This window comes from Trichoderma aggressivum, assembly GCF_033847375.1.
Source record: "Trichoderma aggressivum f. europaeum strain CBS 100526 chromosome Unknown scaffold_049, whole genome shotgun sequence".
In the NCBI taxonomy this organism is placed as follows: Eukaryota; Fungi; Ascomycota; class Sordariomycetes; order Hypocreales; family Hypocreaceae; genus Trichoderma; species Trichoderma aggressivum.
The window spans coordinates 200492-223156 of NW_026946415.1; the positions used below are offsets into that span (position 1 = coordinate 200492).

A 22665-nucleotide genomic window follows, 5' to 3' on the forward strand; every position below is an offset into this window, starting at 1 on the left:
ATTCCAACTTGGATCGTCACTTTGGGTCATGACCGGCATAGGCCAGACACAAAGCAACAAGAGGGATTGAACTGTATAAATACAGCGGATGGATCGAATAAAGTATTCGGAAAGTAGCCCATGAAAAGCGGATTTGAGTCGTGTAAATTGCTGGGAGTGAATGGGGTGATTTCGGGCTGATATTAGCAACAACGTCCAGAACAGCAGCTCGCTTTGTTGGTGGAGGCTGTCAGCGGATTTCCCGGAGGTAATAAACGGAACATGATGAAAATAGTTGATGTAAAAGCTGCATCGAGTCAGAATACTTGTTCATTGCTTGATGAGATTGAAACTTGCTGTTCCAAAAGCTCGGTGGCCACAAGAGACCCGAAATGCACATCACCGAGCTCATATACTACCGTTGTAGAGGATGGTGTTGCACACTCGGCAGGGAGCAAAATATGTACCCCAATGCCAATGTCTTCAGGCGTCTCCGTATTCTTGGAATGAGTTGATGGACTGGCATCAGAGGCTCTGGATCCATTCTTCAACGAATCAATGAGCTTCTCGAGTTCTTCTTTTTCCTCAATCACCTTCTGTAGAGTCCTAGAAACAATGAGATATTTACAGACGGGGCAATGGAAGTGCTGCCTACCCTCTGACTACCTGTCGCTTGAATCTTGGATCAAAAACGCACGTCTTCACTTGCTTCTCGCATCTCGTACATGGAGCCGGGAATCGCTGCTGGGCATCACATCGCAGCTTGACCAAACAAGTTAATAAAACTGGGACTCTTCCAACCATGGAGATGCAGTGAGACGTGGAGAAACAAACCTTGACCTGCCGGCACGTCGTGCATGCAATCGAAGTTCGCTTTACGGCCGGCATCTCGGCACCATCAAAGAATTATCCGAGCATATGCTGTGTGGTCATGAGGAGACTTGAAGCGGCCTCGAATTCGCCATGACAAGAGGCAAGTTGGGCATCCGAAATTCGCTCTGTAGCCGAATATCGCTTGTCGGGCCGAGTGTGGCTGATTCGGCGTGCGGGAAGTCGGAGCGGCATTCGCATGAACGCCGTAGTGAAGCAAGATCTTGTCTCTATGCCAGCAACATTGTGTCAGATATATAAGATGTAAAGTTCTGATAATCAAGTCAAATACACGAGTTTATGGAGAGTCATTTGAACCTTTTGCACATTGCAGTCTGGACTACCTCGACAAGATGGGTTCCGTTGCCACTCTCACACCAGGCCTTGAGCCGCTTTGCCGCATTATTACACCGATTGGGATGCTGGGCTATGGTTTTGACGAGTCCGACATCAAGGACGCTTTGGAACACTCATCGATCAGTAAAATACCCACTGCAATCATTTTGGACTCTGGCTCTACCGATTCAGGACCCATGAAGCTGGCATTAGGAACAATGACATGCCCTCGCGCGTCCTATGAGAGAGATTTACGGAAGCTTGTCAACATAGTAACCAAATACCGTCTTCCGGTTCTCATTGGATCAGCAGGAGGAGATGGAAGCAACGAACATGTCAGGGAGCTTGTGAACATTATCAAAGAGATTATGGCATCTTCAACCAACAGGTAAGCATAATGAGTCTGTCGCGTATCTTTTGGGTGATTGCTAATAAAGGCCGGTTACCCTTCAGTGCTGCTCAGCTGAAAGTGTTGGCGATATACAGCGAGATTGACGGCAGCACCGTATTGGAACGGCTGCGTACGGGAAGTGTCTCTGGCTGTGGCCCCTGTGTGCCCCCCTTGACGGCTGAAGACGTCGAAGCCACCAAGACAATTGTTGGACAAATGGGCCCAGAGCCTTACGTACGAGCCATGTCTGCCCATCCAGACTTTGACATTATTATTGGCGGCCGTGCCTACGACCCAGCGCCGTATGTTGCCTTTTGCGCCTACCAAGCCTTTGATCAATCTTATCGCCCCGTCCTATCCCTTGACAGTCATGTGTTGGGCGGGTTCACACATATGGGCAAGATTATGGAATGTGGCGGCTTATGCGCTACGCCTAAGAGCCCTTCTTCTCAAGCGACGGTCTACAGAGACGGGACATTCGACGTACGACCGCTTCTTCCTGGAGCTCTGTGTACTCCCACCAGCGTTGCTGCTCATACGCTCTACGAGAAATCTCGCCCTGACCAGCTTCATGGCCCTGGAGGATATATCAATCTTTCGTCCTCCACCTATTCACCACTATCAGATAACTGCTCGGTCAGGGTCAGAGGAACGACATTTCAATCTTCAAAGAGAGACGGCGGTTGTTACACAGTCAAACTAGAAGGTGCCAAAGTCATCGGTTACCGGACGATATTCATGGGATCCTTTGTGGATCCGATTCTTATATCTCAGCTGCACCCCCTCTTGGATAGGATAAAGGCGTACGTGGCTAAGCAACACGAACATATCACGGAGAAATGGGAGCTTGGATTCCATGTATACGGATACGACGAGGCTAACAAGGCGGTCCATGCAAAGAATGTGTTTCTGGTCGCTGAAGCACTCGCCGAGACACAAGCAACAGCTACGAGCATTGCTTCGACTGCTCGAGTTGGGTGTGTCCATGGACCATATAAAGGCCAAAAAGCCACGAGCGGCAATTTTGGCTTTGGGCTGGGTGGAAAGGGAGAGATTGAGACAGGTCTCTGTGCCGAGTTTTCAGTCTATCATTTGATGAACCTGCAAGATGAGGAAGAAGACGCCTCCGAAATTCTTGACGATGATGACAGCAAACAAAAGCGGCTATTCTCGTTTGAAGCTCTCCTGGTCGGAACGGGAGAACGATTACGACGCAGGCATCAAGATGCTGAGACAACTGATCAACTTGAGGATGCAATCTTGTACCCAACACCAGCCAATGCAGTACCCGAGATTGTGCACCCTGTCCCATTCCTGCAGACCATCGGAGAGGCAGCAAAGGTGATTAGGTCGAAAAACGCGGGCCCATACGAAATCACATTCGACATCATCTTTAACGACAAAGAGACGTATGACAGAGTTAAAAATTCTGGCGTCCTTCGACGTGAATTAATTGCAGAGTTATACGACCTTTCGGTTGAGAATATTGTATTTTGTGGTTTCTTCGACCAGGCTTTGGCATTTAAGGCTACTATTCCTCGTATGCGCGATGGACGGCCTGCGGTATCTGGTGGTTTTATGGAAGATGATGTTCATGGGTCGCAGAAATATCTACCTCTGATGAATTTGAAACTGAGTGGGAAATGATTCAAGGGGAAAATTTGGGATTTGGGTGGGATAACAGCTTTTCGTGCTGTTGAATGCCATTTGAGCCGTGTTATTACAGGGACTTGTGTTTATTCCACAAACTTGACATTTGACCTCACCCTTCTCATGACCTCTTACAATATTGATCGCACCATCGCACTGTCCCAACCAAGGCGAGAAAAATCGACGCCGTTCTTATTCCGTATTTAGTACCATGTATATTATGTTTAAAGATAAATCCATTAAGTGGTATTGAATTCGCGATTATCAGATTGCCCTAAAGTGCAGGTTAGGTCGACGGGCTCACGGCCTTGAGACGTCCCAACCGATATCCCATGCACAGCCTTCTCTGCTGACTGCATGTACTTGCGAAAAAGAAAAAGAAAAAGAATTAGTTAGGCTGTTTCAGTTCGGATTTATTGTCACAAGTTGATCGCTTTTGAATCATGACCATTATCTCTGGTTGGACTGTAACCACGTCTCCAACAGGTTGACAGACTCAATGGCTTCAGGCTCCACGGCGGGAGGTCTTGCCATGCGTGAAGCTGTGGCCGATGGCATTGTTCCTGTCAACTTGGAGCTCGGGGGTAATGATCCGGCGTATGTGCGGCCACATGCAGATCTGGCGTATGTTGCTGAGCAGTTGGTGGATGGTGCTGTGTTTAATCTGGCCAGAGTTGCTGTGCCGTGGAGCGCATTTACGTTCATCAAGATGTTCATGACCAATTTGTCAAGGCACTTCAGGACGAGCTCAAGGATTATGTTGTCATCTATGAATACGATTCACACGCTGATGAATCACTGCTAAACTTCGACCCAGGTACACCCTTGGTGATCCCTTCAATGAATGAACAATGGTCGGTCCCGTCATCTCTCGCGCCGCTGAAAAGACCATCAACGCGCAAATCTCCGACGCCCTTACCAAGGGCGCCGTAAACGCCACTCCCGAGAACATGTCATTTACCAGCGCTTTCAAGGACGGTAACTTTGTTGCGCCTATCCTGCTCACCAACGTGACGCACGACATGCAAGTGATGCGTGAGGAAACATTCGGACCAGTGATTCCCGTCGCCAAGGTCAAGGATGATGATGAGGCGGTGCGATTGATGAACGATACCGAGTACGGCTTGACTGCGAGCGTGTGGACAAAGGACATTGCCCGCGGCGAGGAGCTGATTGAGCTGCTCGAGGCTGGTACCGTGTTTGTGAATCGCTGCGACTATCCAAACCCTGTAAGTTGGAAAATCTCTGCTCTACACAAACTACAATCCATGTGTACTAATATTATTCAATACTATAGGACCTTGCATGGACGGGTTGGAAAAGATCTGGCTTGGGCTGCACCTTGGGGCCACGCGGGTATGATGCTTTCGTCAAGCTCAAGAGCTACCACGTCAAGGAAAAGCAGGGATAAACTTCTGACTCCAATGTGTCATGCCAATGTCATCAATAAGAAGTGATACAATATATTTTTATATAAAAGAAATATTATTTTGTTGCTTATGATCGTGCTGGAGATTGACTGGCCTACAATTGCCCGAGTTGCGCAAGTTTTCAATATGAAGAAAATATGTACTCATGTTCAACGGCATTTATTACAGTAATTATTCAATCTCTACTGCCCATAATATTGATCAAACCTATCAACCCTCCATTAGAAACTTCCAAACCGCCTCTTCAAAAGAGCGCGGATCTCACGTAGTGTCACGGCGTTCCCTCTTCCCAAGAAATATACTTCTCAAACAAGGCACATTATCGTTTTACCAAGAATAGATAAGAACTCGTGGACTTTTCATCACCGTCTATGATCATCCAACCTTGTGCGAACAGCAGGCCATGAGTATCAACAACATAACGTCTCCACAAGAATCCCTCAAAAATCACAACAAGCCCCCCATGGAGGATAACAATGAAGATGCCACAATCAGTCAGTTCAAGAGGCTCCTGGCCAACGACACCAAAGTCAAGATCGCAGGTATTGACTGCGATGGCATTCTTCGAGGCAAGATTATGAACAAGAGCAAGTTCCTCTCCAGCCTCAAGGGAGGATGCGGCATGAGTTCTGCTATTTTCGGCTGGGACATGCACGATCTCCTGTATTCAGAAGAAAGCAACTTGACCAGCGCCAAGACGGGCTATGCCGATTTCAACGCCGTTGTTGACCTGGAATCAATGCGAAGACTGCCGTTCGAGGATGATATTCCCTTCTTTTTGTTGCGCTTCTTTCTTGCAGAGCAGTCTGTTGTCGCGGACGGACGTGGCCTCGTTAGATCTTAGACGGACTCTATGGCTGCGTCTGGCTTCCAGGGAATGGCTGGAGGTAAGCAATCAATCAGACCGCATTTCTTGTCACCTAGGAAGATAGATTGCTAATATTTCATTCATAGTTGAGCTGGAGTTCATCAACTTTCAGACTCCCAGCGAAGATGGATATCACGCTCCGCATGCACGGCAGAACCTTGCTGCATATCTCTCTTCCAACACACCACAGAACCTGCGACCCGTAACGGCTAGTAACTTTGGCTACAGCGTGTCACGTCCTATTCTAGCCAAGGGTTACTTTCATGACATTTTTGATCAGAGTCTGCAGGAGTCGTCGCTTTATCTCGAGAAACAAGCGGTTTCCCTGGATTTGGCCACGTTGTTGGTCAGCCCAACTGGGCAGTTGTGAGACTGTCTCAGGAACATGGAATATTAGGGACCGAGAACTCGTCTGACAATGCAGCTGAGGGTTTCAAGGTTGGACAGAGAGTTTACTTGTATTGCAATCATGTTTGCATTACTGCTGCCGCGTTTCATGTCTTTTATGTCGTTGATGAGAATGATAGACACTTGGGTTCTTTGGAAGGGTTGGTAGTGCCTAGAATTGGAAAACACTCTGCAATTCGCCAGGTGCTGAATCAGGTAATGGACCGAGGCGCCATGGGCAAAATTCGTCATTCGTGATCCTTAAGAATATATGATCACTCTCATGTATCTAATATCTAAACAACCTGCCCTGCAGTTTTTCCACACAAATTCTAATGTGCAAACCTGAAATCTAGCCGTCCACTACCTTGCAGCTTCGTAGTCGCAGTGTATTCCTTCTTTGCCTCTTCACTCATGGCATTCCACACCTTGTCTTTTTGTTTGTTTCTAAAAATGTAGTATAATTTTGCAAGAAGGAAGAGAACAATGCCGAGAATGTTGATGATGAAAAGGTTCGTGTTGCCGCGGTGATACAATGGCGCATCATCGGCGACGTATATATACGCTGAGATGACGCTACCAACCTGAACACACATCTGAGGGCGGCATCAAATTAGCAAGAGTAAAATACACTGGATAGGTAATATCTTACGTTGTACATTGCTGCGGAGACGGACCGGGTGCCGACATTGTTGGAGTTTTTAGATGTCCAGCCTACCAAGATTGCATCTGCAAAACATGAGTGAGCAACAACAAACTACAAGCATAAAGTAGAATCGCATGCTTTTGACTTACGGCAATAAGGGTAAGATGTCAAGACAGTGACCAGAGCATAAGTCCCCCATTGATTGACCATGACGCCAGGCCACCAACGCAAGGCAATGATGCACGGAAGTGTCCAAAGAGCTTGCAACATGGACACCAGTGTACGCTCATTAAGCCATTCCGATAGTCGTGTAATGAGAATAAGATTGATAATGTGAAAGATGTTCTATAAAAAAGTCAGCTTTCGGCAGCCAGCAATGCATACGGTGAAGATGACTTACGGATGGGATTGTTAGCAAGTTGGTAGTAAACGGGTCAAAGCCAATTTTCCTCAGAGTGAGTGTAATATACGTCCCCGGCGGACTGGGAGGTATAAATACAACCATACCGAGTATGTAGAGCGGCCACAGATCAAAGTCTTTCAATGTCTCGTACAACCGCTTTGGCGTAATAGCTTTCCGGTTGTGCATGTCGCCCTTGGAAGGATCATCCCTCAAGACTCTGTTGACCACAATGGCGACCTCACGATCCGTGAACCATCCCTTTGGGCGGAACCATGTCTTTGTCTGCACAGCAGAGGCGGGCATCATGAAGAAAGAAGAAAGACCCACGACAAGGGTAATCAGGCCCTCGACGAGGAACAGCCACCGCCAGCCAGCCCAGCCGTTGGCACCGCGGAGATGCAATAACGCGAATGCGAGTAGAGATGTCACAATGCCAGTCACGGAGAGAGAAGTCCAAAAGTAGCTGAGACGGACAGGTAGCTCGCGAGATGTGTAAAAGTACGATAGCCAAAGGACGATATCGGGAATGAATCCCCCCTGAAGATCACAAGTTAGCTTGAGTATAGATGATGGAGTAGAGATTGCCAAGACAAACCTCCAACAATCCAAGAAGACTGCGTGTACAGAGAAAGCTCGAGCGACCAGTCAATGCGCATTGTGAAACGGCAACAACAGACCAGAGAACCATCTGAACGGGAATCCACCTATCCGGGCCAACCATTTTCGATATGAGCTGTGAAGGAAGCTCGGCGACCAGGAAGGAAATCCTGAATATGCTGTTGCCGTAGTTGTAATCTTCTCTCATGTTAGTAAACCTCCCTCCAAGTCTCTTATGGCGCGTGTCTCTATACATACCATTTGTATCGAGCCCTAGATCGTCCAACATGTTATCCGATACTGCCTGTGCAAGGTTTCCACGGTCGACCTGCAGGCCAAAGAACATGACACACTACAAGCATCGTGATGGGGTTAGCTATTAAGCCTTCTCGCATTCTCGTTCGACGAGGACAAAACTTACGGCCCAAAGGCAAACTCTCCAATCCAATTTTCTGATTAAACGACGCTCCTCTTCTTCGGTCCATGATAGTGATGGATCAAATACATGACGACATTCGTATTGTGATTTTTCATACACCTCTGTCCAGTGCTGGGCGACGGCCGGGTCTCTGAATGGGTTCTTCTCTTCGCTGTGTCCATTTTCTTCTGATCCAGTGTGCTCTCTTAGCCGCTCTGTGTCGCTGGATGAAGAGCCATGGATGCTCGAAGTCACCTCCTCTGTGAGGATGGAGATGTTGGTCGTTTTACCGTCCGCGGCCATTTTTTATCGACTTCGCAAGGCGAGCGTCCTGATGAATAGACACGCCTTTTTCACTGGCTGAGATACAACCTCAATCTGCCCAAAGCTTGCCCTCGCCTCGGCAGCTGTAAAGGTTGACTTTAAGGCTTCACTCTAATGAGATACACAGCTCAACACCAGATAGCAAATCATCCCAACACTGAATTTATATGTTTCCTGCACATCCTTGACATCCCGAATTATGGGCTATGATTGCGTGCTACAATGACGCTGCCGATGATACCTTATCTTTGTTCATGTTTAAAGCTGCAGCAATCTGCACATCTCCCCGCAGTTTGCTGAGAGTGAAGACGCATTGCGCCATTGATTGAGGCAAATCCCGAGGCCGTCACGCGGCAGGGGAAACGTGGGGGGAAACGGTAACTTGACGTATAGGAGTACTGGATAGCCATGGCAGTCCTCCCCACGCAACTTGAGCATATAATTCATTCCCAAGTAGCTGCTACGTTTGTTATATCCGGGATAAATACGTTGACGCTTCAAAGAGAAGCGTGACCCCAGACGAAAGTTGTGGGGAATCCTTGACTTTGACAACAAATATCGAAGCCGCCATTTCTCGCCATTTGAAGACTCCTTCATTCTGTAACAGATTGGGCGCGGAAATACTCAAGAATATTAAACCAAATAATTTGACAGAGATGAGTTTCCCGCGGAGATGTTGGCGTTTGCCCTTTTAAGCGACTTGAAATACTGTACTCTTGCCTTGGCGATCAACTCCGTTTTGATGTCGTGATATGGCGCCATACACACACCTTCGGACTGTCGCGACCGAATGACCGAATACATATAAGGCTGATAATGGGCGCGATATAGTATGTGATTGCACATTACAAATGCTACCCCAGTTTTGAATGCACGATTAAGTAATGACTGCAGCAATGCTTTATGAGAATACTACAAAAGGCAATAGATTCATTATGGTTAAGGTGTTGTATCAAGTATAGGCGGAGAGCTGTGGCTGCGCTTATGCACTTTACTCTGAAGCAATCTATATAAGCTTATTGGCATTGGTCTATTTAAACCAACTATCTAATAGTAGAAGCCTTATGTTTCCGCAAATGCATTTGTACATTACAGCCAAGTGTAGCAACCACAGGATGGTCATGCAAGCACACCTTCTACGAGCAAATGTAAGAGTCGCAGTACCAAGTCTGTTGCCAGTCACAAACCGCTGCGCCATAATCACAAGATTTACCTCCATATGTTGGATAGCATGTAGCAACTTGCGTGCCGTCTCCACCACTGATGTAGCCCAAGTATGTATCGCCACTTTGATAAAAGTTCAACGTCCCAACTCCACAGAGACCGCCCATGCTGAAGAACGAGGTAGCCGATGGCCAGCCCAGAGCACCTCCAAAACCACCGCTGAGTAACGAGTTTGTGGCAACGCCGCTTGGATTGTCGAGGTTGCCGCAGCCCAGCTTGTTCTCGGCTGAGATGATTGCGTCGGGATAACATCCGTCACTGAAGTCGCCGCCTTCATCACAGCACGGCCCGCACAAGAGTTGGAAATCGGCCAGTACCCCGGTGGAAATACTGAGGAGGAGAATAGAGGTAAACTGGTTGGCCTTCATGACGTTTGAGTGTTGTGTGGTAGATAGTTTGCCGATTATTGCTTAGAGTCAGATGGTGGCCAAGTTTCCAATGTTGATTAGAACTGGTAAAAGGAGATATTGATGGTAGCGAAGGGGTGCTCTTTATACTCGTCATATCTGTCAGAACTATTGAGGTCCTCTTATCATCAGGTGAGATATTGAACGAGCATTACATGTCGTGCACTCGTAACTCACACATTAGAACGACACCAACTTCCTTGCTGGGATCAACATTAGACCCAAGTGCGCCGTGTATTCTTTTTCCATTACCCTATATCTAAACATGTTTTGGGAATTTGCATTAACCTATTCCAGATCGATTATCAAGGTTGTCATACAGCTAGTTGTTATTTCACGGATATTTGAATTGTAATGCTCTAGTGGCTTACTGTAGAGTATTGAGGAGTCGTACATCTGAATCTTCCCCCTATCCGATAGGTAGATAAATAACTTCATATAGAATTCAATAAATGATACAATGATGTTATTCAGAAGTGACGAATACTGCAGACGAACATTTTCACAGCATCCAGTTATCTTCCAAGTCATTACCTGAATGGATGTTGGTTGCATTGTGCGGAAGAATCTCCGCCACTTTGACCACTAACAGGGCCACAAGGAGACTTATCTTTATTCGTGACACCAACTCGTCACCAGGATGAGGGTGATATAATTTAGGACTCGAAATGCAAACATACTAATATAAGCGACGCGGTTAATCGGCACCTCCCGTAAGCCGTCGTCAGCTCAGCTCTGCGGAACATTGGTAAACATTTCCCAGAATGCAATAGGAAACCACTATGCCATGAAGCGTTCTTTGAAAAGGTATGCATCGACCAGTAGTTCATAAAAGTCAGCTGGGAGTCAGCCTCCATTAGATATTCGGTTTCGGAATATCCACTTTCTCGTGATGTTAGATATAATAAGGCCAGTCATAAAGTAATTACTAGTGGTGGGAACAAATTAATTAGCTACACAGCCAATAAGTAACAGTCACAGATGCTGTCGTTTCGCCCTGGTAAACATGGAGGGGACTGAGTTGCCGCTTACTCCGTCCACGAGGTTGAACAGCCCAGATCTAGGTAATTACTCTTAGTCCGTATTCATATGCCCGTTTAAAGGGCTGCTGATAGAGAGCACACCACCACACTCCGCTTTTGGAATTAGGAGTTGTGTGATGATACTTTTCGACAGCATCCTGGCATCTTCGTTGAGAAGACAAGGATTGACAGAAATAATTACGAATACAAACTCAGCATCAATCTATGCAGACCTATGGGATTTATTATAAACTAAGGCATTAATACTCGTATGTAGAACGGCTGGCAAGGTTTCGGCGTTAGTGTAGTTGACAGTGGAGTATTGTTGACAAGTCCGATTGTTAACAAGATCTCCAAGCCAGATATTAGCCGATTCCTGACATATCATTCGCGGGGACAATTATCCCATGCCCTTCGGGGTAGACAGATCCGATGGATAAGCACATTATCCGTCCGCCACCCCATCCGTGCGCTAGGGGTGATATTGCTTTCCCATGAACGAGGTGAAGCATCCTGACTTTTACAAGGGCGTCGTAAATATTGTAACTTCTATTGTCGAGCGTTTTGGGGGGTTCAAAAGTTATTCACTACATGGAAGTCGACAAATATTCACCCCCAAGCAATACATTCGCCTCTCGCTTGGTAAGCTTCTTTGAGTCATTTATATGTACCCAGGGTAGCATGATTGAGCCCATCGTACATACTAAGAGTACATGGTAGTGTGTGGTAGAGCATGTTGAGCTCTTTCTCCCTGTTAGCGCAATGCCGTACTGCGAAAATAACAATTACAACTCGTTTTCAGAATCTTAGAGTCACCATTACAAGAGCTCTCTGCAACGGTTATGAACAACTAAGATATCTGAAAGACAATTTAGCGCATGATAACCACCTTATTAAGCTGCCGTGATGGCCACTTCGGCCACTAACAACTGACGAAATCACGGATCCTCTGAAGGAGGTTACACGGGCTAAATAAGCTACTACCTGAGAACTGATTTGTCTTTTGAGATCGCTGACCAGTAGATTGTACCCACTGAGATATCAAGCTGACATGTGATGATGGTACATCCGAAAGGTAGTGCTACAACTTACCCTGCACCATGACGGATGAATCTCAGATGCCAATGTAACTTAACGAATGCCGGAACTGCTTGATCTTATAGCTTGTCTCATAACTGAATTAGGTTGAATATAGCTTACCACGCGATTGACTCGTCCGACATGAAACTTTAGTTTGCCATTTCTACCATCCGTCGTTTCCAGCTTTCAAGCTGTTATCATGAGGCTTCTGATGTTGTTTTCAGAGCTTAGCTTCCAGCTTTCGTGCCTTCAATACGCATTTTAGCAGCCGGTATTTGTACATGTGCAATCGCAAGATAATGACGAGAGCGAACTGTGTCGATTTCCAATATCATGACCTTGCTGTACCAACAATTGCATCCCCATAGATAGGAAATGGTGACTCAATTAGCCTATATTAACTCGCTCGCAACCGATAATGCATAGTGCTCAGTAGTCTCACTCCCAGAGATTCCAGCTTTCTTCACCGTATGGCATCTTCTAGTTCTATAAACAAGTAGTCTGCATCACTAAGCCATAGACGGCACAGCCGAGCAAGCGTTGCAGTGTCCATATTCCATTCCCGATGCTACCTGCAATCGACACAAGCTTTGCTAAGCTTTGTGGCGGCGTTCGCCCAGTATTCTGGGTTACACCCACGTGGGATCTTGTTGCAATCATGGCGTGTCATCCCCACAATGGGCCTTGGCCGTGTCAGCCGGCCGCTTATATGAGCCTTGTCTAATTCCAGTGAAGAGAGACAAACAATTGCTGCCGATTGGGCGCTGCTTTCACGTGGGATGTAACAACCCGCTGGTGACAATCGTGAATGGAGAAAAACGACGCTTGAGATGCAGGAACCTTTCAATGGCGCCGGGATGCGGCAAGATTGTCGTTGGTTGGGAAGATGGATTTCCTCAGGTATAAATAACGGTTTCCAAGAATGCAACCGGAGGTGATTTTGGAAGCGTTGGGGGCTCCGTGTTACTCATCAATCGCCAACTTCTTACCGCAATCTTCACCATGTTCCGACTTGGCGCTCTTGTATCGGCAGCGCTCTTGAGCCACAGGACTGCGGCTGCGGCCGTGTCTTCGTGCGCCTGGCCTCAGTTGCGATTCACTTCCAAAGGCACTTTTCAAATGACAGTCTTCAATGACTTGCATTTCGGTGAGGCTGAGGACACAGACTGGGGCCCTCTGCAGGACGTGGACACGCTGCTGGTGATGGAGACAGTGCTGAAGAAGGAATCTCCCCAGCTCCTCGTGATTAACGGAGACTTCATCACTGGCGAGAACACTTTCAAGAAGAACTCGACCGACTACTTTGACATGGTTGTCTCGCCTTTGGTTGCCCGACACCTTCCCTGGGCATCCACATATGGCAGTACGTGATTGTGAGCAATAACAATGTATGACCATGGTGGCTCATATTCTCATAGACCACGACTCGGCGTACAACCTTTCCTCTGAAAACATTTATGAGAGAGAGAAAAAGTACAAGAATAGTCTGACGAGGAAGATGGTTCAAGACAAAAACGCCGGTGTCTCCAACTATTATCTGGAAGTCATGTCTAACAACAGGCATGATTCTACGCCGGCCATGATCCTCTGGTTCTTTGACAGTCGAGGAGGGTAAGTCCATATTGTAGTTCTGTATTTGTTTGCTTCATCACGGGCTCATTCAGTATCTGCAGAAACTACTACCAAGAAGAAGAGACCGATGGTTCAGATGTTGCCCGACCAAACTGGGTCGACCAAAGCGTTGTCGACTGGTTTGTATCCACCAGGACTCAACTGACTAAACGCTACAGGAAGAATCTGCCTTCATACGCCTTTGTCCACATCCCTGTAGGCGCCATGTTCAGCTTCCAACAGGAAAAGGACGTCGACGAAAACAAAGAGCCCGGAATCAATGCCGACAATCCTCTCTCTCAGCAAGGAGTCCAGTCCCCACTGTGGAACGCCACTACAAGTTTTGTATACACTGGCCAAGACAAGGCTTTCATGACGGCTCTGTTGGACACTGAGGAGCTTATGGGTGTCTTTAGCGGTCACGATCACGGCGACGACTGGTGCTTCAAGTGGAATAAGGACCTCAAATTCCTGGACTTGACCGGCAACGGTCTTGCCTTCTGTTTTGGCCGTCACACCGGCTATGGAGGCTACGGCTCTTGGACTCGAGGATCGCGACAGGTGTTGGTTGACATCAAGGATCTTGGAAAGTCTACAAAGACTTGGACTCGACTCGAAGATGGCACTGCTGTTGGAGCGATCACATTGAACTCGACATATGGCAAGGATGTTTATCCTCCTGTTCAGATGACATTTACCAGCGAAGACAATGAAGGAGTTCCGTCTACTACTGATTAGATTATAAGACTGCTTCTCTACTTATGACTCTATTGCCCCCATTAAACGTCCAAAACAGGATATCCTCTTGAAAAGAAATTGTCCGGGTCGTACTTGTTCTTCACCGTCTTGAGCCTTTCCAGAGTCTCTTTGCCAAACGTGGCCTCCAAGTCAGTGTCGACAGGAGGAATTAAATTCTGATAAGAAACCCCCACATATGCGTCCCCCGTAGCCTTCATCCCATCCATTATACGAGCGGACAATTCCGCTACAAGGGACTCGCCCTCTTCTGTCCCCATCAATTCCGAGTGGCGTGAATTAAAAGGGAACAGCCTGTGACGATATCGCAGGGGGAAGCAGGCGCCCGGGTTTGGTTTGATGGCCTTTCCGTGTGCATAGTGACAAGGGATTCCGGTGTATATCTTGGGATTGGTCCAGTGACGGCTCAAGACTGAAGCTATGTTGCTGGTCAGGCCTTTTGTAATAACTCCACGGACCTGATACGATGCTGGCTGTGCGCTCGGTTCCGATGTAAGATGGGTGGCAAAGTCAGCTAGACGCTCATTTGTTAGCAATCGCCTGCAATCGTCGTTATCCTGCATTACAATAATGAACCGTGAAACTCACATTCTGCAATGCGTTGCACCTCTGCACCTGGTAGTGACTTCATCTTGTCAAAATAGTCCCAGCCCTTTTGTAAATCTTCGCCTTCTTTTGCGCACCAAGCGAAGAAGATGATCATCTCAGGACTATCCAGTACGGGATTCCGAAAGTAAAGTTCTCCTCCAAACTCATCGGGCAGATTGGGCTCAATGTTATTAGCCCACTCGTCCAATGCTGCCGGCCAATCTTTCTTGGGAAATCTCAAAGTGCCAATCAACAGATTTGGTGGTGGGTAGAGTCTAATTGTGAGTTGTATCACAACACCCCAGATGCCATTTCCAGCTCCTCGAAGTGCCCAGAGTAGATCTGAGTGGTTATTATCATCGACATCAACCACAGACCCGTCAGCAAGGACCACACGGGCGCCGAGGATATTATCGGCACCAAAACCGTATTGCGAAGAGTAAAGACCATAACCTCCTCCCATTGCCCATCCTGCATAGCCGATCCTGGGATGCCATCCAATAGGTGTAAAGACGCCCTGCTTTGACAGAGAAACAGCCAGATCAGCTGCTATAGTGCCACCACCAATAGCTGCAGATGCCTTGTCATCAGACACTGTGATAGAACACAGGCTGCGAAGGTCCAGTATAATGCCTTTGTCAACTCCATTGAAGTTTCGTCCCGCCGTTTCTAACCCTCCAGAACGAATTCCCAGGGGTAATCCTGCTGCACGGGCTATTTTAACAGCAGCTTGGACATGGCTTTCATTTAGAGGCCGAACAACCGCCAGTGGTTTAGTCGTCGTCGATGCCTTGAATGCAGGACTTATTATCGCGTAAACGGGATCGGCCTTGGTGTATACAATGTCCGGGAACTCGTCGTAGAGCGGCAAAAGACTCGGGATTTCCGCTGCGATATCACTCCGCGTAACCGAAGCTGGAGGCACTTGAGTGCTTGGAAGGACGGTGGTTCCAAACTGCATATTGAATAATGGAATGGTGTGTGAAAGGGGTAGATTTCGAAGCGGTGAGTGTTGAAGAATGGATGTGCATGACTCTGTTTATATAGCATCCAGTCTCCTGCATTTCGTCAGTGGGTTCCAATGCAAATTACAGTGGGCTGCTGCATTATACTTGTACTCACCTAAGATTCCGTGGCTTGTGTCTTGTCAGCAACTAGGCGACGACAATTGGTTGCAAAGAAGACAGTTCGAGGGACTCTTGTTTCGAGTGAGAATTAAGTGCAGGTTTATCTAAGATCAGAAAGTCAAATGAGAAAACCTCGGAAGTGGCGTGACGCATCAGTAAATACCTACTTCCAGGGCTCAAACTTGGTGGAAGAGGCCAGAGATTGCGGGTCGAACAGGATCTGGTGACGATGCGTCGAAAACAGAGGGGTTGTGAGACGTGCATGATGAGGGTGAAAGAGAACTGTGATAACTACTTTGGATGTGATCAAGCTTGAGAAATTATTGAAAGGTTGATAAGTCATGAAATATATTTATTGCACAGAATGTCGATTGGTAGAAGCTACCTGCTTGACATACTGCGCAGATAAGCAAAGAAGAGTCTATACAATCTATTTTACAGTATGGAGATTTTTCTTCCATCTATTAAACGTCTAATCAATAATTCCAACTCCAGAATGCAATCTGTCGGACTCGGTACCTTATTAATGGACCTTGTCTAATCTATCATCTGCTTTGTTCTTTTCTCTCAGTAACCCAACGAAATGCGCATACGCTCATCATTGTCGTGTTTTCATCATCATTGCCAGAGATGTACAGATATTCGTCAGAGCCACTTGTCTATGCTGCCTCAACTGGCGGTGAAGGACTTCCACTCTGTTCGCTCTTTGCGCGCTCCTTAAGACTGCGCCATTCGACAAACACACTGCCAAAGATAGTAACGGCAGAGATGGCCGCCATCATGATAAAGACTTCCATAAGCGCATCGTTATAATCCTGGAGAAGTACTTTCATGTCATCTGCCGGAACCAAGTTTTTAATCTCAGTAGCGCCAGCAGCCGCGATTTCTTTAGGGTCGATATTAGGAATGTCGTCGGATAGTCGGGAGGACAAGTTGGTGATGAAGAGGGTCTGCGCAACTGGTAGGAAGATTGATGAGCCGAGGAAGCGAGTGAACATGACAAAGGCAGTTCCACTTGAGATGTCACCTCTCTCCAAAACCGTCTGCACAACGTTCATTGCTTGCTGTGAGCCGAATCCAAGGCCTAGTCCGAAGATGACCTGGTAGCCAATCCATTTGGAGTGACCTGTGCCCGGCTCAAGCATTGACAGAAGCCCTGCTCCAATAGCTGACAAGACTGAACTGGCATAGAAAAACGGAGTGTAGTAGCCGAAGCGAGAAATGGCAGCACCAGCCGACAAGGAACCAACAACTACCGACAGAATGGTGGGCAGCAGGGAAATACCAGAGTTTATAGCGCTGACGTTCTTGATGGCTTGAAACCAGATGGGAAGATAATACATGACAACCATCATGCTGGCGCCGTTGAAGAAACTGAAGAAGGAAGCCGCTGCGACGCTGCGCTGCGTCACGATGCGAGGAGGAAGAGTTGCAGCCTCTCCCTTCCATGCCTGGACGCCAATGAATACAAGACAGAGGACGCCGCAAAGCACCAGGAGAACAATGATTCGGGCATCGCTCCAGGGATATTGGGTGCCTCCCCACTGAAGCGCCAGAACCAAGCAGATGATTCCCGGTAGAAAGACGAGGTTGCCGATAGGGTCCAGCTGCTGAATCTTGCCCAACAACGTCTCTGCTGGTGCGTCGAGTTTCTGGCTGGGCAGGTGTAAGATGAAGAGAGTGACGATGATGGACACGGCTCCGATTGGCAGGTTAATGTAGAAGCACCATCTCCACGTCACCTTGTCTGTAAAAGTACCTCCAATCACGGGTCCGACGACCGATGCAACGGCGAAGACGGCTCCGAAAAGGCCCTGGTATATCGGTCTCTGCTGTAGCGGAATAACGTTGAACATAATAACCATGAGCCCCGAAAACATGCCAGAAGACCCCAAGCCGGCAATTGCACGGCCAATGATAAAGGCAACAGAGCTAGGAGCTGCACCGCAAATGGCTGAACCAACTTCGAAGAGAACAACGCCGCCGAGAAACACGGGCTTTGCAGGATAGTACTTGTAGACCTTGCCCATGACCAGCTGGAAGCCGCACATGGTAAGGAGATATGCCGTGCCATACCAGCCAACGTCGTTTAGCGAATGGAACTCGTCCGTGATGCGAGGGATAGCGGTCGATAGGATGTTTTGATCCTGGAAAAAAACAGCAAGTTAGCGATCGGACTGAATCTTGAAATAAGCACTAGAAAGCTGAGTGCTGAGAAGCTTCCGTCGATCGATCTGCCATACCAGGGTTACCAAGAAGATTGCCAAGTAAAGGGCCACCATGACCAGGACTCGCTTCTGATTGGAGGGATACTCCGGAGGCGCCTCCATCTTCACGGTGCTTGTCTCGGTGGTTGCCGTGGGAGGCTTTTCGTCCGCATCAAACGATGATTTCGACATGATGGCTTCAAGAGAACTTGTCAATTCTTACAAGAAGATTCTATAAAAGTCGAAACTTCAACTTCCCACAACTTGGAAGCCTGTGGAAACATGCCATTGTTGAACCCATAAGGAGGATTTCATGCAATCTTATACCGTGTGGCGCTAGAACCGATCCGCCTCTCGGGGCTCAAAAACGCAGAATTTCACGCCCGAACCCCGAAGAAACCTACACGAACTCTCCTCCTGGCAACATAAAACTAGGCAGAACAGACGCCATTTCTCGCTCCTTAATTTTGAACTTTCGGAGTTGTGGACTTAGTTTTAACACCGAGAGAATAGCAACAGTTATGGACATGCAGCAGGTTGTAATGACCGACACCCCGCAGCGGTCAGAAACAAACTTGAAAGGATTCTCCTGTCTAAGTTGCCGCCAGCGCAAAGTCAGATGTGACAGGCGAACTCCGTGTCTCAACTGCGTGAAAGCGGAGAGGCAATGCAGCTTCGTTGCCCCGGTTCGTGGCAAGAGGAAGCGGACGAAGCCTCCGCGAGAGACGCTCCATGCGCGGGTGAAACGATACGAGGAGATGCTCAGGGCGTACGGCGCCAAGATTGAGCCTTGTGATGACTCTGATGTGTCTGAATCGGAAACAGAGCCTCGAACCATTACGCCCGAGTCGAGTGAAGGCATGTCGGCGATGAGGATACAAGGGTGTTGCATAATGCCTGAAGATATCAAACCAAAGTTTATCATGAAAGAGGGTGCATCGAGATACTTTGATAGGTATGGTCGGTCAGCAGTGAACGCACATTCCATCAAGACGGACTCTTACATGCTGTTTAGTGCCCTCTGGTCCAACTTGTCAGACGATGTGATTGAAAATATTCCTTTATATCCCAACAGGCCGTTTGCTGACTTTGATCCATCTACAGTTTCAACATCCAGAGTCCACTAATTTCAACGATGTGGGAGAGGCCGTGCCTATCGAGCAAGACAACCACATCGATGAAGGCGGGTTATTCTTTGAACAGGAACACACTGACAAGATTGAAAACCTTTCGAAGCTGCACGCAACCCCGCAGCTTCTCTCAAAATTGAAAGAGATTTATGCTGATCGGGTGGATCCTATGATGAAAATCCTGCATCTTCCTACGTTTTGGGTTGCAGTGACGAATGCGCTTCGACACCCTGACAACATGCCCAAGAGCCTGGAGTCGCTCATCTTTGCCTTTTACCTGGTTACCATCAGCTCGTTGAAGGAGGATGAATGCCAGACTTTGTTTGGGACGTCACTGTCGGCCATGATGTCTCGCTATCGCGTTGCGACTCGACAAGCCTTGATAAATGCCAGGTTCGTGTCTACATCGAATCTCATGACACTCCAAGCGTTTAGTATCTTTACAGTATGTCCTTGAATTTCATGCACTCGTTTCAAGAGCCTCTTGGAGCTAACTTTGTACAGGTTTGCGTCAGAAACACGTATCGATGCGACACTCTCTACATCCTATCAGGCGTGGCTATTCGCCTCGCTCGAAAAATGGGCCTTCATCGAGATGGCACGTTCCTCGGACTCTCTCCCTTTGAAACAGAAATGCGAAGGCGCCTTTGGTGGCACCTTGCTCATGTTGACTGTCGCACGGCTGATGTGATGGGCACCAAGCCGTCTCCAGAAATATCCAGCGGTGATACACAGAAGCCCATCAACGTGGACGACGAAGAACTCTACCCAGACATGAAGAGTCTGCCAGCCGAGCGCAACGGCATTACTGGAATTTCTCTTTGCCTGCTCAAATGCGAGATTATGGAGACTTTGTGCAAGTTTGCAAGCCCGTATCCCACTGATTTGCGCTGGGAAATGCTCTACAACCCCGATATTTCGGTTGCCAGAAAGGACAACCTCATAGACGCTGTTGAAGATCATCTGGAAAAGAAGTACCTGCGGTACTGCGATCTCGCGAATTCACTACACACCTTCATTTCTGTCATGATCCGATCAGCAATATGCAAGATGAGGCTTTTTGCTCACAATCTTCGGCAATTCGCCCATCATTCCGCCAAGGCCACCCAAAAAGACCATGACATATCATTCTTCAACGCCATGAAACTATTAGAATACGCGAATCTGATACAGGGCGGCCACATGGGTGTCGACAAGTACATGTGGCAGATTGGCACCAGTTACCTATGGAACACGATGCTCTACCTTCTCATCGAAGTTCGCAGCCGCAAAACGGGACCTGATGTCGAAAGAGCCTGGCAGCTGATTGCAATCGTGTTTACACGGTGCCCCGAAGTGTTGGAGGAATTCACCGGGTCCGTCTATGTGGCGCTGGGTAAATGGACAATCGAGGTCTGGGATAGTTACATCGCAGCTTCGAAAGCAGAGGGCCTTCCAGAGCCAGCGACGCCCGACTATATCAATGAGATTCGGGAGTGGCAGAGGCTCAAGATGGAATCTGAAGCCGCGGCGAAGAAGGACAAGGCAGAGGCGAGGCCCGTGACTCGGCATTCGAATGTTTATGAGAAATTCTCGTATGCAGACTATCTTGATACGGGGTTTTCGGAATCACAGTATTTCCCAAACTTGTTTTCTTTTGAAACTGATCCGAATCAGTGGTTGCAGTGGGAACAAATGGTGACGGAACAGGGGCTTCCGAGTTGATATGAATATTTTGTTCAAATTCGGTGTTTGGCTGGAAGGATCAAGTGTTTATAAATTTCTACTCAATCCCATACTTGCCTATAGAATCTTCACATCATGAACTCTTCTCCACAATCTGATATTATACGTACAGCGAAGCGAACATGGAGACGCTAAGCCAGTCTGCATAAACTCATATCAAGCTCCTCGAGAAATGACACTGAGCTTTGAAAGTAACAAAAGATGCCGAAGAGCAATCTGTGATTACCTCTCGTATTTCTAACCACATGCAGTAACCAATTATCACACTGAAGGAGCTGTTACTAGTGGGTCAGTCGATAAAGGAGTCTGTAGGATTCATCATTCATGGCCTAGTGTATCGGCGACAGGGGATATTTGGGTAAGTCTGTCGCCCCTATCAGAAATCGCACGAGGTGACGCGGCATTCAATCTCTCATAATATAGTTTGTCTTCGGCCTCTCGCAACATCTTTTCTTTATCTTGCGGGGTGTACTTTGGCCGCAGGATGTCATTCGGCGTCCCATTCACAAAAAATGGCTTGAATACTCCGTGCTCGCAGAATGATACTTCATTAGGTATATGAATAATTACAGTAAACGACGTACCCACCAAACCACGCGAGGCCCTGGTCGGATGCCTGTGTCTCTCGGTGTTCCAATACCAACACCGTAGATGGTATGCATTATATCAAGCAATCAGCTGTATCGTGCAAATCCCCAGGTTGGGTATCACTCGAATTCACAGAGTTCAATGAGAAAGGAATAGTGTCATCTATTCACGAGTATTATAAAGTGATATGGTGAACGTAGCATCGTAAGCGTGCTTGTGTGGTAAGCATAACGGAGTCATCGTAGGGTAGTATGCTGTACTACGTAATCGTCCCCCGTATGCCCATTTCGATATACCTCTAATCCTGAGCTCTCTATTATTTATATATCGCGCTCATCGTTTGATCCTGTTATTATATACAATGCAGGGAACGAAGCTGAAACAGCTCTAGCCTATAGCGCTCCTATCAGAGGAATTCGACTGCCAGAGATCTTCAACAGCGGCGCGGACTTGGTCGAGGCCGAAATCCGCTGTGAGGTGGGTCGGGCGAGCAGATCAAGGCTGCAGTGACATGGCAATGATACACAGCAGCAGATGTTGGAAGGATTAGCAAATCACCATTATGGTATGAAGGATTCTAGATGAATAATAAACTCCATGCAGCACGGCTGATGCACCGCGACTAGGGAAATTTGGCACGACTCAACAGAAACACTACCCCATAATGCCTTTGACGACGGGTGCCAAGTTCAATCAAACCAGACAAGAAACCATATGGAGAAATAATAATCATGCTTGAAGATATATTCCACCTTCCTCACAAGATCTCCCCCAATAATCCCCGAATCGGAGTCACTCGGGGATCTGCAGCTTACAACCACGGATTACACCTAGTTTGACCATTTTACAAGATACACCAGCAGGAATAATTCCACATGCCAGCAGATAGTCGCCAAACTCT

At 47.6% G+C, this 22665-nt stretch overlaps 9 protein-coding genes across 9 annotated transcripts; 5 read left to right on the forward strand and 4 right to left on the reverse strand.

The window, feature by feature from the left end:
* Positions 1-1202: 1202 nt before the first annotated feature.
* Positions 1203-3223, forward strand: Triagg1_9154 (uncharacterized protein; the record flags this gene model as incomplete). The annotated part of the gene is made up of 2 exons (XM_062904080.1): positions 1203-1573; positions 1639-3223. The coding sequence occupies 2 exons, from the start codon at positions 1203-1205 to the stop codon at positions 3221-3223; spliced, it is 1956 nt and encodes a 651-aa protein (XP_062751927.1).
* A 502-nt stretch (positions 3224-3725) lies between these two features.
* Positions 3726-4637, forward strand: Triagg1_9155 (uncharacterized protein; the record flags this gene model as incomplete). The annotated part of the gene is made up of 4 exons (XM_062904081.1): positions 3726-3850; positions 3901-4054; positions 4114-4455; positions 4524-4637. 4 exons carry the CDS (start codon positions 3726-3728, stop codon positions 4635-4637), a joined length of 735 nt encoding a protein of 244 aa, XP_062751928.1.
* A 422-nt stretch (positions 4638-5059) lies between these two features.
* Positions 5060-5894, forward strand: Triagg1_9156 (uncharacterized protein; the record flags this gene model as incomplete). Its single annotated transcript, XM_062904082.1, has 3 exons — positions 5060-5488; positions 5531-5543; positions 5611-5894. The coding sequence occupies 3 exons, from the start codon at positions 5060-5062 to the stop codon at positions 5892-5894; spliced, it is 726 nt and encodes a 241-aa protein (XP_062751929.1).
* Positions 5895-6243: 349 nt separating this feature from the next.
* Positions 6244-8278, reverse strand: Triagg1_9157 (uncharacterized protein; the record flags this gene model as incomplete). Its single annotated transcript, XM_062904084.1, has 7 exons — positions 6244-6507; positions 6564-6640; positions 6707-6902; positions 6958-7497; positions 7556-7755; positions 7816-7909; positions 7979-8278. The coding sequence occupies 7 exons, from the start codon at positions 8276-8278 to the stop codon at positions 6244-6246; spliced, it is 1671 nt and encodes a 556-aa protein (XP_062751930.1).
* A 1157-nt stretch (positions 8279-9435) lies between these two features.
* Positions 9436-9891, reverse strand: Triagg1_9158 (uncharacterized protein; the record flags this gene model as incomplete). Its single annotated transcript, XM_062904085.1, has 1 exon — positions 9436-9891. The coding sequence occupies one exon, from the start codon at positions 9889-9891 to the stop codon at positions 9436-9438; it is 456 nt and encodes a 151-aa protein (XP_062751931.1).
* Positions 9892-13034: 3143 nt separating this feature from the next.
* Positions 13035-14381, forward strand: Triagg1_9159 (uncharacterized protein; the record flags this gene model as incomplete). Its single annotated transcript, XM_062904086.1, has 4 exons — positions 13035-13395; positions 13451-13643; positions 13706-13783; positions 13823-14381. The coding sequence occupies 4 exons, from the start codon at positions 13035-13037 to the stop codon at positions 14379-14381; spliced, it is 1191 nt and encodes a 396-aa protein (XP_062751932.1).
* A 41-nt stretch (positions 14382-14422) lies between these two features.
* On the reverse strand, positions 14423-15948 carry Triagg1_9160 (CAZyme family AA7; the record flags this gene model as incomplete). Its single annotated transcript, XM_062904087.1, has 2 exons — positions 14423-14913; positions 14988-15948. The coding sequence occupies 2 exons, from the start codon at positions 15946-15948 to the stop codon at positions 14423-14425; spliced, it is 1452 nt and encodes a 483-aa protein (XP_062751933.1).
* Positions 15949-16773: 825 nt separating this feature from the next.
* Positions 16774-18513, reverse strand: Triagg1_9161 (uncharacterized protein; the record flags this gene model as incomplete). Its single annotated transcript, XM_062904088.1, has 2 exons — positions 16774-18261; positions 18358-18513. The coding sequence occupies 2 exons, from the start codon at positions 18511-18513 to the stop codon at positions 16774-16776; spliced, it is 1644 nt and encodes a 547-aa protein (XP_062751934.1).
* A 329-nt stretch (positions 18514-18842) lies between these two features.
* On the forward strand, positions 18843-21155 carry Triagg1_9162 (transcriptional regulator family: Fungal Specific TF; the record flags this gene model as incomplete). Its single annotated transcript, XM_062904089.1, has 4 exons — positions 18843-19276; positions 19337-19364; positions 19426-19896; positions 19956-21155. 4 exons carry the CDS (start codon positions 18843-18845, stop codon positions 21153-21155), a joined length of 2133 nt encoding a protein of 710 aa, XP_062751935.1.
* Positions 21156-22665: the final 1510 nt, after the last annotated feature.